Source organism: Hetaerina americana, unplaced genomic scaffold, assembly GCF_022747635.1.
Source record: "Hetaerina americana unplaced genomic scaffold, ioHetAmer1.1.p SCAF_11, whole genome shotgun sequence".
In the NCBI taxonomy this organism is placed as follows: domain Eukaryota; kingdom Metazoa; phylum Arthropoda; class Insecta; order Odonata; family Calopterygidae; genus Hetaerina; species Hetaerina americana.
The window spans coordinates 37,122,610-37,136,387 of record NW_027286181.1 but is presented as its reverse complement, the minus strand read 5'-3'; the positions used below and the strand labels follow the sequence as shown (position 1 = coordinate 37,136,387).

The 13,778-nt window shown below is 35.9% G+C and overlaps 1 protein-coding gene across 1 annotated transcript in view; it reads right to left on the bottom strand.

Moving 5' to 3' along the window:
• Positions 1-13,460, bottom strand: part of LOC139701129 (probable tubulin polyglutamylase TTLL2) — a 66,080-nt gene extending 52,620 nt beyond the window's left edge. The window contains exon 1 of the mRNA XM_071599705.1: positions 13,389-13,460. Within this exon, the coding sequence (XP_071455806.1) occupies positions 13,389-13,460 (72 nt within the window). The remainder of the gene's footprint in view (positions 1-13,388) is intronic.
• Between the last annotated feature and the right edge of the window lie 318 nt (positions 13,461-13,778).

Sequence of the window (13,778 nt, the reverse complement as noted above, 5' to 3'; positions counted from 1 at the left end):
AGTACTTCTACTATTTTTGAAAACTACCTTTGAGAAATACCTTTTAGTTTGTCTCCTTTAAGCTTAAAACATATAGAATTTCTCGTAAACACAGATTTCCATATCTTTTAATCTTAGATGCTTTCACGAATAAACTATGGGAACCAGAGGCCCTTGGAAGAACTGAATCAACTTCATGGACTTACGCATTTTTTTATGAATGGTATATTTTCTCATATTTATGGATGAAATTTAGTGGATAACTGAGCAACCTTGAAAGCGTTTTATTTATGGATTTAATGGCTTTCTTCTTTATACCGCGTTCCTAAGGAGCAGCGTTTTTCCCATAAAATTCAAGACAAACCTGATGTATATACTTTACAAGTAGCATTTTTGGTGCAGTAATGCCAACGGAAATGAGATCCCACTGTTGTATCATTCATAATTAACTCAAATTTTTTAAACTCCGCGGAGAGTTAATATTTAATAAAATAACAGTATTTAAACATATAGTGTTGTAGGAAGCAATACCCTTTTTGCCGGTATGGGTTTAAGTAATACACTTAATTCAAAACATGGTATAATAATTTTGTTTGAATCATAAGAAGTTCATTTGAAGTTAATTGAGAATGACAGTTAAAATTAGTGCTCATTTACCATAGGGAAATCTTTAAGGCACCCATCTAAAAAATGTTACGGAATATAAATTAAAGCTGATAATTATCGTACCTGTATAATCCAAGTAAAACAACCGAATTAGTAATCTTCGTGAAGTTGTTATATTAAATATATTAATGATGAATTTTAGTCACCCAATATTGGTTCTTAATAAAAATACTCTATGTATTTAATTAGTTTCTCTTTATGGACTCACCAGAATCCTATCTTACGTTTGCATATTTAGCCTAGTAGAATTGTGAGGTTGTTTGTTAATGAGTTAGCCCAGCTCTCAATGTAGCTACCAAGCAAATGGTATAAGATGTGCATGATATGTAGTTCATTGAATTCTTACACATAAACGTATTTATGTAATACGACAGAAAGGTAGAGGATTACAATTGATGTATTACAAATTTTCATATCATTACTTTTATTTTATATTTTGCTAATATCAATATATTTCGCGAACAATAAATTTTCGAGGGCATATAAAGTCCTTCAGCCAGAATAGTAACGACTTAATTCTAATATTTACTATACTGACGCAAACAGTGACCTCGGGAGGAAATTTGTGTGCGTCGGTAGGCAGTGAGCTTATTCATCATTGAGGAAGGACACTGCCTGCTGCCTATGATTGTGCTTGATCATTACGAGCTAATTTTTTAGGGTTCAACTAATGAATCCTTTCAATCTCAAATGCTATCACTACTACCATTAGGTACTGAACCTTATTGAAAGCCATGGCATTGCATTACTTAAAAAATGGTAATTAGTGGAATCTATACAATTTCACAGTAGGAGAAGTAAGAAAGAGTACGGGAGTAATTGGAAGATGGCAGGATTAGTGAATGTTAGGGATACTGAGAGTCAATACAATGCTAAAGGTGGTAATTGAAGAGGGTATGCTGTTAGGAAGGAAAAGAATGGGCATTTTTGGATGAAATTAAAGGAAACTGGTAGTATACGAAGATAAAGAATGAGTTATTGAAATATTTAGCATGGGGTCTGAGTATTTTTTGTACTATGGTAGCTAGCTAACGACTGTAGTTATGTAGTCACGGGGACCTTCCATAATTCGGTAGAGTGCTAATAAAAATTACCATATTCATACTTGTATTTTCAGAGGTTATTTTGTGAATTATTTGCTTCAGTTATTCCGCTTGGATACATCATTTATATATATATATATATAATGTATTTTTGGTAGCATACCGTTAAAGGTAGAATTTCGATAGACCTTATATGGCTATATTTCTCAACTTCGCAAAACGAAGTACAACCTGACACCCCACTCTACAATAAAATGTTCTTCAATTCCACAAAATTTATTACATGTTAGAATGATTGAAATAATTATTTCGTATCTTAATTAGATTCATTAAGATTTCTATCCATATTTAGTTGACCTAATTATATCAGTAGTTTTTGCATTTGACAAACAATCGCCGAGCATATTAATTCCCTAAATATTATCGTGATTGTGAAAGTTTCACTGGATAATTTGTAATTCGATAGAAAAATATTTGAATTAAATTGACTAGAAATTAACTTTGTTAGAAGGAAATGGAACGAAATCATTGGCACCAGTTAGTTGCGAATAGCCGTAGACCACGAAATTATCGATTTCACTCCTTGGCTACAGAAATGTGGAAACGTGACACCTTTATAAATTTTAACCTTTTGCTGGAATTTCAGCCACAAAGTAGCAGGAGAAATGCTAAGCGTCGTCACCGGGAGAGTTTCTCGCGGCAATTGATTTAATAGAAGAAACTCGATTTCCCTCGAATGTCCTTCATTACTCGTCTCACCAACCCCGAGCATGGCATGCTTAAACATTTGGCGACCGCTGATACTGAAGAATTCTGGAGTGACTCGTACTCGGGTCATCAGATCCCCTGCCTGTTCACCGCTTTTCTCCCCTTCATTGGGGTTACCTTTAATCGATAGTGTATTTTTGGAGGAGCTCGAGGTAAAGTTCAATGTTCAACTAATTTTCGGATGAGCCGTTTCTTCATCGGTTCCAACCCTACGCTTCTCCCTTTCGCCCCTCCTTCAACTTACCTCCCCTCTCATCCCAATTCACCCCTTCATATAGTCCAACTGATCATACACCCTCCCGCCTCATTCTAAAACTTTACTGACTCTATTTCCCCTGACAACTCCCGAGTCTCGACTCCCTACACTGGCTCGCTTTTCTCAATCGATTAAGCAAATGGAATGTGATTAGCCTAATGGCTCCCCTAGAAGGACGGGATATGGGATGAGTATAGGTTCCTTTCGATTGAGACTACATGCGATGAGAAATATTCCCAATCGGTGGACCTCTCTCCGTTTACGAGCCCTGACCTACACACTGTATGCAAATCAATCGTTGAGATAGGATCCCATCGACGTGTTCTGTTTCATGGACCGGGGAGAGGTATTTGGTAGATAGTGGTGGCGACAAATTTAGTCAGAACTGAGCTCGTCAATGTAGTGTTTCACATCATGATAGCTGTCGAGGAAACTTCGAGACTACTAACTCTTAAACATGAGGGAAGAGTAATGGATCTTTCATAGGTGTACTGGCGTAGAGTAGCAATCCATCGGAGAAAATAATGTGTCGAGGTGTCGATTATATACTCCCGAGTTAAGTAACTCGAGCTCTGCGTTCCGTTATAGGCATCAAGGAGTTTAATTTTTTTAATCTATGATTAGATACATTTTTCAAATTTAGGGCATTGAAATCGTCAAATAATAACCACAGTCGTATTTATACACGACGTTATTGGAATTTTGGTATATTTTTCCCAGCAATATATACGGTTTGTTGGCTTGGAGAAGGATGGAAAGAGTTGGATGGGTAGATACGGGACAAGCGGAGAACTGTTGGATGGAGAGAGCGGAAGGATGGATTAGGTGGCAGAAATTTTAATCCTAGTGAAAATGTGATCCAAGAGCAAACAGAATATTGAATGATGTTATAGGAGGGCGAACGCCGGCAGAGAGCGAAAGGGAATTAGCTAGGGCCAAAGGAAGTGTGAGAATGCCATATCTGAAAAATGGAGTGTCCCAGGTGGAAATGTGTACTTCATTGTTTCACGAGTAATATAAACGTACTTGGAGGATTGATTGCCCAGTGGATGTAGACAAACACGTTTGATGCATTTGGATACCACCAACAAAGATATACTCCACATACCTATATTTTTCAATACCACTCGACGTGCCGTTTGTCTTAGCATAGTGTAAGCTTTACGCTCGCCTATCAAAATCAACCTCCGGGTTGATTACTGTGACTGTGTTATGATAGAACTTTTAGGGTGTGTATGCGTAATTTTCAGAATCCTTTGCCAGAGCCTCAATGATTTGAAAACATAAATAACTTTACAGACCCTCTAAAATGTACTATATTTACGATTTATCACAAGATAAAGAGCCTGATGTAGTCAAAAATTTATTTTTACAATGAATATATGCATGAGCAAGCTGTAAGGACTTGTAAGTTGAACTCTGACTTTCAAAATCGGCTTTCTGGTTTGATTAATGAATCCATTGTTATTATATAGCTCGAACCGTAATAATCTTATAATATTTATTCAATGAAATTAAATGCTTAATTGCAAATCAAAGAAGATTGGTGTAGGAAAAATTTGAAATTTGACTCGAGTATATCGAGGTTGCATTATCACAGCTTTTAAAAATTCCGGATTGGTGCTGTCTCATATCTAATTACTTTTCGTTTCATGTATTTTATTTTTTCTTTAAAATACTCAATTGGTCAATCTTACATTTATGGTGAGGTTAACAAGTTAACAGTTTCCGGCTTAACTTTGTGGAATTCCCTCATGATGAGGGAAAAACTAACAGAAACTTAACAATTCCACACAATTTTAATGTCCTATAACCATGGTTTCGTTGCTGCGCATCATCATCACCTGACGATGTAACCCGAAAAGTGTGTGAAAGTGTAAAGTTTCTATTATTTTTACCCTCATCGTGAGGTTACATTTTGCTATTTTGAGGACGTATACATATCCAAGTTTATAGTTAGTGATATTAATTTAATGATTTTTTGTTAAAATTGAAGAGGCAAAAATAGCATAGGATAACTATGTATCATCAAGCATATAATATTAAGAGGTCTAATGGACTGAAAGGAGAAAAATTCCAATGTGAATTTACACCATTTGCCTTTATCACAAAGTTTATTCATTTTTTACCCGTTTCCTCGGGTTTAATTGCATTGAGCTACCGAAAAGAATTGTAAACATTTTGTCAGATGCAACTTTGGAAAGGATATTTCCTCAAGGAGTTTACAGCTATTCAGTTAAAAAATTGCAATTATTCTCTACCATATTTTGCAAATGTATGTTATACCAATTGCATTCCGTGCTCATTTAAAGTTGGAACTCTAGGTGCCTCCACGTTAAATATAAACCATACAGATTGTCTTTCTTCACTTTTGATTTTGTGCGTGAGGATTGACAAGGTGGACTGTAAAGCTCTCACCTCCCGACGAATGTCATCACAACTCATGATTTTACGAGCGTTCTTTTGTACAAAATAGACAAATTAGTTTTCACGCCTTAGCCTGTTTACTGCCAATTTAAAGTTTCCATCGCGATACACACCCCAAGTGCAAGTTTTTATTATTTCTGAGAAATAGGTTGCATTCCTATTTTATGACGAAAATAGAGGGCAATTCCTTTGCACTTGTGGCACTATAGTTTGCTCTAATAGATGGTCTCAATTAAGGTGTAATCTACCTATAAACGTTAGCATTCATCTCTTACAACTAATATCTACCACGCATCAATTGGCGTTCCTCTTGTTTGCCGTTCATTGAGCTTGTAGAGTACTATGTATTATAATGTAATATGTAAATTTTATTTCCTTCTTCAGTTCTCTCAAGCATTAAACCTGCTTCTATGACGCCCATGAAAACTACCCTCTTCCTTCCTCTTACCAGCTAATCTAACGTTCTAACTGCTAACATGACCTTCGACGTGCCCTTTACCTCTAAGTGTTTCCTCTACCCATTGCTGCCTTCTTCGGATTTCACCGTACAACTTTGCCTTCTGCCATATCGACTTCAGTAACATTTTAAACTTCTTCGCAATTATTTTCCCCGTTAAATTAATTTTTTCAACTCTTTTCCATTCTCATTTAAAAATGGTCATTTTTTAATTAGCTTGCCTAAATTACTATTTTTCGAATTCAAATAGAGCTACGCCACTAATTTGAGCGTTTACTAATCTTTTACTTACTTAGCTTAGATATCATCATTTACACTCCAGCATACACTCTTTTGAACATATTAACTTTCCTTCTCTTTGAACTGCTCTTCTTTTCATTCTCTAAATCATATCTCTTGTAAACCATGTTCTTTCAACTGTTGCATATTTTCCGATGCCAATATATTATCTTCAGCTCTTGTTATCCAACTTTCACAAGTAGCTCTATCTAACTTTTCCATCCCTTTACCATCACTCATATGTTTTCTGAGACTTTCTTGGTTTTCTCTATAGCATTCTTTAAAGCTTCAATAATATCCATTTGCAAATTTAACAATAATCTTCAATCTGCTTGAATTTAAATAGAATTTCATATCAGCTAAATAATAAACGCATCTGCTTATGCTTCTGAGAAGATGTGCGAGTCAACGACGTTGCTCATATAATAATAACAACTCATGATGTGATATAGCTCGTGTTGATAGACGACTTTCTTGGCAAAACTTGCGTTTGGTCCGAATATACCTGTATAGCCCGCATTCAGGATAGAGCGGATGATTTTATGAGCAGTGGAAAAGGTATTGAGAATTGTAAAATAAATTAAATGGTTGAATTTGCTTAGAATAATTTAAGCTATTTTTCTGAAACATATTTTATGAAAAAAAGGGATCCTTGCGTCTCTTTATTTTGGCATTTCGTTCTCTAATAATTTTAGCATGCCGTGGAATATTTTTTGCCTATGCAAGACCCAAATATGTCGCAGGGAGCCACTTCATTTTACGTTAACTATTTTCAACAGAATGAGTTTATCTTAAGTGAAAGCTTTGACAAAGTGAATGTTTTCGAATGAAAATGTTCGCGCTAGTGTCCCGTTTGGCAACCACGTGCCCTGATCAAATGATACAGAAACATTCTCCCATTTTATACCATTATACATGAAAATCGTTCAGTAACAGATCTCTTTATCAAGATGCCCGCAAATTAGATATGGTTATCCTCTCCCCTGTAGATTGCAACTTATTTGTTTAGAAAGAATTCACTAGAATGATTTCAATATAATGAAATAGTAATTTTGAATCATGAGAAGATATAAAATTAAATTTATTTAATTTAACAGTGAAATATGATCTTATTCTCCTCTGTTGATCAATGTGTAATTTTAGACTTTATCAAGATGCCCGCAAATTAGATATGGTTATCCTCTCCCCTGTAGATTGCAACTTATTTGTTTAGAAAGAATTCACTAGAATGATTTCAATATAATGAAATAGTAATTTTGAATCATGAGAAGATATAAAATTAAATTTATTTAATTTAACAGTGAAATATGATCTTATTCCCCTCTGTTGATCAATGTGTAATTTTAGACTTTATCAAGATGCCCGCAAATTAGATATGGTTATCCTCTCCCCTGTAGATTGCAACTTATTTGTTTAGAAAGAATTCACTAGAATGATTTCAATATAATGAAATAGTAATTTTGAATCATGAGAAGATATAAAATTAAATTTATTTAATTTAACAGTGAAATATGATCTTATTCTCCTCTGTTGATCAATGTGTAATTTTAGAAAATAAAAATAGTTTCTGGTTTTTCGTATACCATGCAAACATCGGGAATTAAAACCGAATCCTAGAAACATGTAATAGTGTTCGTAATGATTCGAGGCTTATACAACCCTAAGTAATTAAAGCGATAATTTTCGTAAATAATAGCAATTCCGCTAACCGTTGGCGTAGTAAAAAGTCCCAAAGTTATATTTCGTGCATGCTAAATTATTTTCAATTTCTTTTTTAATTTTATTTCTTTATAAATACTTTTTCAATATCTTTCTCAATACATTTTTCCTTTTTTTATTTTTTCATATTTTCTCATGGTTTCAATTTTTCAATAACTTATTTCCTATCCTTTGATTGCTATACAATTGCTCCACGGTTTATTCAAATAACAATCATAGCTCATTCAGGGCACCATGAATTCAAAATATCAATTTCAAAAGAATTATTTATTGAAGACCTATTTTTAACTCCGAAGTGTTGACAAGAAGGAGGGAGCTGACAACAGAATTGTTAAATAAAGATGCGAAGAATGGATAATTAAAAACTATGATAAGGAGCATGGCTTTGGACGGCTCGGAAATATGGTTGTTAAAGCAAGATGACAGGCTTAGATCGGAAGCTTTTGAAATGTGGGTGAGGATAGGGATGAAAAGGTAAAATGAATGAAAAGGAATACTAAGGAGGACGTTCTACACATGCTGGTGGATTAGAGAGGGTTGCTAGGAGAAATCCAAAGGGCATAGGAAAGATCGATAAAAAGAATTTTTAATGGCCATGGAATGTTTGAGACTTTGATAGAGGGCGGAAATGTAAGCATGCAAGATAGCGGGAGGAAAAGGATCGGTATGTTAGACGAAATGAAGTGAGATAGAATATATGTGGAATCGAGGAAGTAGTACAGTTGGATGCTAGGTTGCCTTGCTAGGTGAGGCTTAGAAATGTAGCGGCGTTCAGTCTTTGCCCAACGAAGTACTGCCACAAGTATTAAACTACCATGTACTAGTATTAATACCCGTTAATAACGCAATATTTTTGGAATGGGTACGCTTTTATATTTGATTTAACGCATTCTAAAATTTTTCTTGATAAAAAAATTCGAGTTTTCAGTTAAAATCTCTTACAATTACGTAAAATATAAAAACTATATTCGGCACGGCAATGAATTCTATTGTTATGAGAGGTTAAACTTGATTGAAATTAAATAATACAAATTGTAGCATTTGAAACCAGACACCGTAATAATACACAATACTGCATAGTGCTTCTTGGCATTTATTAATTCCACAGTTACTGAAACTCTCCTTAAAGACTTTTCAGCAACATAAACCAGTGAATTTGTCACCTATCAAAATAATATTTGTCTCTCGGAAGCAGCCAATTCTGTTTCAAATAGCGGGCAGGGAAACCTAACTCAGATCATTTTCAATTGCAGTATAACCATGATGATTATTTCAGATTAAAGAGTGTTCTTTTAAAGATTGGCACTTACTAAGTCTGGCCATATGTCGTTAATAACAATATCGCTCCGACTCCCGCAACAGATGTTTTCAACTACTCTAATGGCGTCGACTATTTTGAATATCACTCAAAGCATTATTTATACGATGTTGAAGCGGCAGCTGCTGCATTCCATGGAGTTTGCGGTGAACGTTGCGTGCGATCCCCGTCTTATCCGATGGATCTGAAAAAAATTGGCGGCCAATCCATGAGATAGTCGGTCCTTTAGCCCGACCTATAGCCATCGCAACAACAACATCCATGTATATTGATTCCTCTTTTGAAAGAAGGAATCAAATTTGGGTTCGGAAAGACCATTAAGTCTGTCTGTGCTTTTTCTGCATTGTGAAGGTTCCCGAAATACGATCGTAGTAAGAATCGTCTGGTGATCTGAATTGAGAATGAAACCGTTGCTCTTCATTCGATAGAATGGAAGGGATATTGGATGTAGTTTCACATTTACATGAAATTCCACCATCGATTCCAAGGGTGTGTGGCAGGAGTAGGGACACCCGGCATGAAAACGGATGGGTAATCTTTAAAAGGGAATGAACTAGAGATACGTTTTGATATGGGTCTCCCTCTGTTTGTGCTGTGATCACGAATTGCTTGAGGAAAAAAGACCCTTTAAATTCGTGGGCCTGTCTCTTTTGGCGTGCTATCTGTGTGTATTGCCTGCTGATGTGGTAAGGATCTTGGATTAAATATTTCCTCCACATTGAAAGTAAATTCACAAGCTAAACATGTTTACAATGATGTATACTAGAATTAAATCTCTTATTTGAAGAGGCTCCATTATCAGATTTTTTTAGCAAGTGTGATTTCATATTTTTTTCGAATCAGCTTATTACACAAATTAAATGCGACATGAGCAAGCTGTAAACGTCCTTCATAAATGATGACGTTGAAGATGTATTTCATCTTTCTTATTACATATCCCCTCTGTTTTAATGAAGAAAAAGGAGGAGTTGTGTTTTTGATTGATATGTTTCCTCATTATAACTTCCAAAAAGTCAAAGGCCAGGAGTTGCTGAGTATTATAAAAAGTGAAACCGATGTACGATTTTTGAACCAAAAGTATCCTAAATTTTTTTCAACCCTTTTATTCGGAGGAAAATTTCTTTCTTTTGGTGGAAAATATTAAATAAATAAAAAACGCTTTTTGCCTGCCACTTATTTGTTAAAATGAGTGACATATTTCTAAAAATTAGTCGTCATCATGAAGATGGTACTTTTTCAAAACAATGATGTTGCACCGCGTCAAGCTCGAAACAGTTGAAAATACTCTAATTAAGGATGTATTTGTCTCTCGTAATGGATTTTAGTTGTAGTAGTAGTTTTTCGGGGAGACGACCGACAACTAAGGTCATTTGCGCCATTAGGAATAGATGGGAAAGGAAGGGTTGAGAGAAACCCGGCGTTGGCATCAGCCTACGCTTAACGAAAGGCGCTAGAGGTTCACAATTTAAAATCCTACCCGGACGTACTCAAGGCGTACTCACTCTAAGTACTCTCCACAAAGCACCCGGGATTGGGATACCACTGAAAAATACTTGTTGCCTCCAGAATTTGAACTCGGGCCCTCTTGGTGGGAAGCCTGTGCGTTTGCCACCACTCCATCACGAGTAACTATGGTTACACACATTTTTATATTAAATAAAGGATACATCTTAATTGGTACTCTTTGCATGCAAGCCAAGCTGTTTGAAATGATTATAATGCAATAAGTGTCTAATAAAAAGCCATCAGGAACTAAGAAACACGAACCTGTTTCTCAAAGCTACGAGCAAGATTTTTTGTCTTTGGAATTTAAATATATTGGAGTCTTCCGGTTGTGATCCATGGTGCAGCACTTATTATCGGTATAAAAAGCTCAGAACGCGAATTCGAACGTTTTTATTGCATTTAAGAATATTCAGAGGACTTGCAAACTAACTTGTAGCTTTGATAAATGGACCCCAGGTTGTGGCTAATATTTCCCTTTAGTACTTAGTAGAAAATCATTATGATCTCACATAATTCGTAGCAGAAGTGGCAACTATGGGAGACACGGAGGATTATTCTCCATGCCTGAAGAGACTCAAACATTGACATTTTTCGCTGTTTTCTATCCCATGATTAATTACTCCTTGTAAGTTAAACTTTAACTAAAACCTCATTTAATAATATAAATATTGTTGGTAAGAAGTAGATACATGCCTTCCTTTAACAAATTTCGTAGACATCCCACACTAACGTCTTCAATTCCATCCTCAAATATGGTATTTTTCCTTGCAAGAAAATATATTTGCCATCGGGAGTTTACTCGGGACAAACAATGGCTAATAGAATGCTCTATGCTGAAGCTTGAATATCCACAGGTGTCAAACGTAAACAGTAGTAGGGAGAATACGTAACAAAAATGAGATGCTGCCGAGGAAGGATAATCAAGTGAATGAAGTAGCTGTGAAGGATGGTCTAAAGGCTAATTATTGAGTGGACAATTAAGTTGAGTAGACAAGTAAGTAAGTAAAATAATGGTTTCGGTTTATTTATTGTTAATATTTTTTGAAGAAATTAACAAAAAGATTGAGAAAGCTAATTAAAAACATTTTGGGATACATTTGCAATATCTGAATATAAGGAAGGAGGGAAGGAAAGAATTTCAGGGGAAGGTCAAAGGTGATGCACGTAAAGCCAGCGATAGAAGACATATGTCAAGTTTAGAACTAGTTTTGTATTGTTGACGGATTAAATAGGGAAAAAAAATATTAAAAACTGCCACAAAATAAAGCTAGGATTGCCTGTCTGGGGTAATTTTTTAAAAGTTACTAGTTTGGTTTATTGAGAAATTCATTCTTGTAACAACACCACCTTCAGAAGTGGAAATTGATAGAGGACGTCCTTGTTTTTTTTACGAATACGATACACCGTAGGCTCAAATTTCTCCAGCTGTATAACACGGCATAACGCTGCGCTGGTCTTTTACATTGAGAAGATTGCAAAAAATTTCAGAAAAGGGTCAAAAAGTATTTTTCATTGATATATTCTGTAAGTTGAGGAGTATAAAAATATTCGTTATCTAAAAACACCTTTGTCTACCGTTGAGAATATACTACTTATTATTCACGACGCTTTGTCTGTTACAGTTACCACCGTCATGGTGTAAATGATCATCATGCTCCTTATTTGTAAAATAATTATGCTACAATAGTGAAAATTATCACACAGAATATTTTAGAAACATTTTTGTGGGATATTGGTTCTCAGTAACTTCACTGCAATGAAGAATAATTAAATTGCTTAGATATATATCAAACACGAAAGAGAAACGTCTTAATATGCATACACCGTGCTTCTCTCGTGTGTAACGACAAATGGTCGTTCAGTAAGTTCTTTTCTAATGCATGGGAGGTAAGTTAAAGCTTTGTTTTACCTTTCTTGAAATATTTGGAGGGAAAAAAATAATCTGTTGCAACGAAATTTTTACTTTCACTGCTCCCTATCTTAAACTAATCATCAATTAATTTCCTTCTGAAAAAAAACTTTCGATATCTTCACCAAACCACATTTTCTTTATTTCGAAGAACTATCTATCTTCATCTCCTACCAGTCCCAATACTTGATTTTCTTTCACTTCCGTTCAATTTGATATGATGGTGGCAATTGCTCTCTTTTATATCCCACTCAATCATGAGTTCCTGATTGGCTTTCAATCAATGCAATAAATTATGAAACTTTTCAAACTCTCCCAGCTTCTATTATCATATTTGCACGCTTAACGTCTTCACTATGCCATATACTCCATGCATGCTATTAAAAATCGTCTCTTCATGTTCCAGAATATGCTAGCATGAGTAATAAATGTTTTTTATTCTTCAGCTATCAAAATTGAATTTAAATACACCCATTTCTCGCAACATCACAATCAATGAAATGAGCAAATCACACATAAAACTCCGATTACGACCGCTTGTTGTTCCAAGACTACACGCATGATCCAACTTCTGGAAATTCACATTGATTTAAGTTAAATTCTTGCGTCGAGAAATCGCATTGGTAGGTAAGACCATATTGAGATAGTAGAAATAGGTAGTCGACACAACAAATAATTCAATTCCTTTTTCCTTCGAAACTATTCTTGGTCAATATTCTCATGCCCTTAAGATTTAACTTTTCCTTCGTGTATCTTAAGAATCTCGTTGCCTCCACATTTCAATACCATATCTCGATCTGGCAAAATGCTTGCTTATTTTGATACCTGTTTTCAATTTCTCGCCTAAACGATTCATTAAGGCTTTACCATTCAGCAAACCGCACAAAAGCCCAATCCACAGGTATCACTTAAAAGATCAACAACCCAGTCCAGCCAAAACCCTTACTCTTAACTAAACTTCTTTCTTTCTGTCCAAATTCACTTCTTCTACATTTCACTTTCGAATATGTCACACAAAAAAGGACAAGTACGTGATAGGTGGGAAGTTGCTTGCGACTCACCTGTACCAGTAGGTTGGGCCCTCCGCCGTTGTCGTTGATCTTGAACACGAAGGGACCGGTTCCGCCATCCATGTTGGCCGTGTGAGGAGCAGTGTGCAGATCGACCCTGTCTCAAAACTCTACCTCCTCGTGCGCCCGCTGCGCCTCCTCTGAGAGGTGGAGGCACGTGGGCCTTATACCAGCGGAGCTCCCATCCCCCCTTTCCGTGTATGCCCTCCTCCTCCAATTCCTCCCCACCCATCTCCTCACCTTACCCCTCTCCGCGACTTTATCCTTCCCTCTATTCTTCCCTCCGGAATTACACACGATCCCCTCCTCCTCTCCGACCCGCTCTCGCGTGATGTCTGCTTTGCCCGGAATCCACTCCCAAAGAATCCCCTCCTTTCTCTC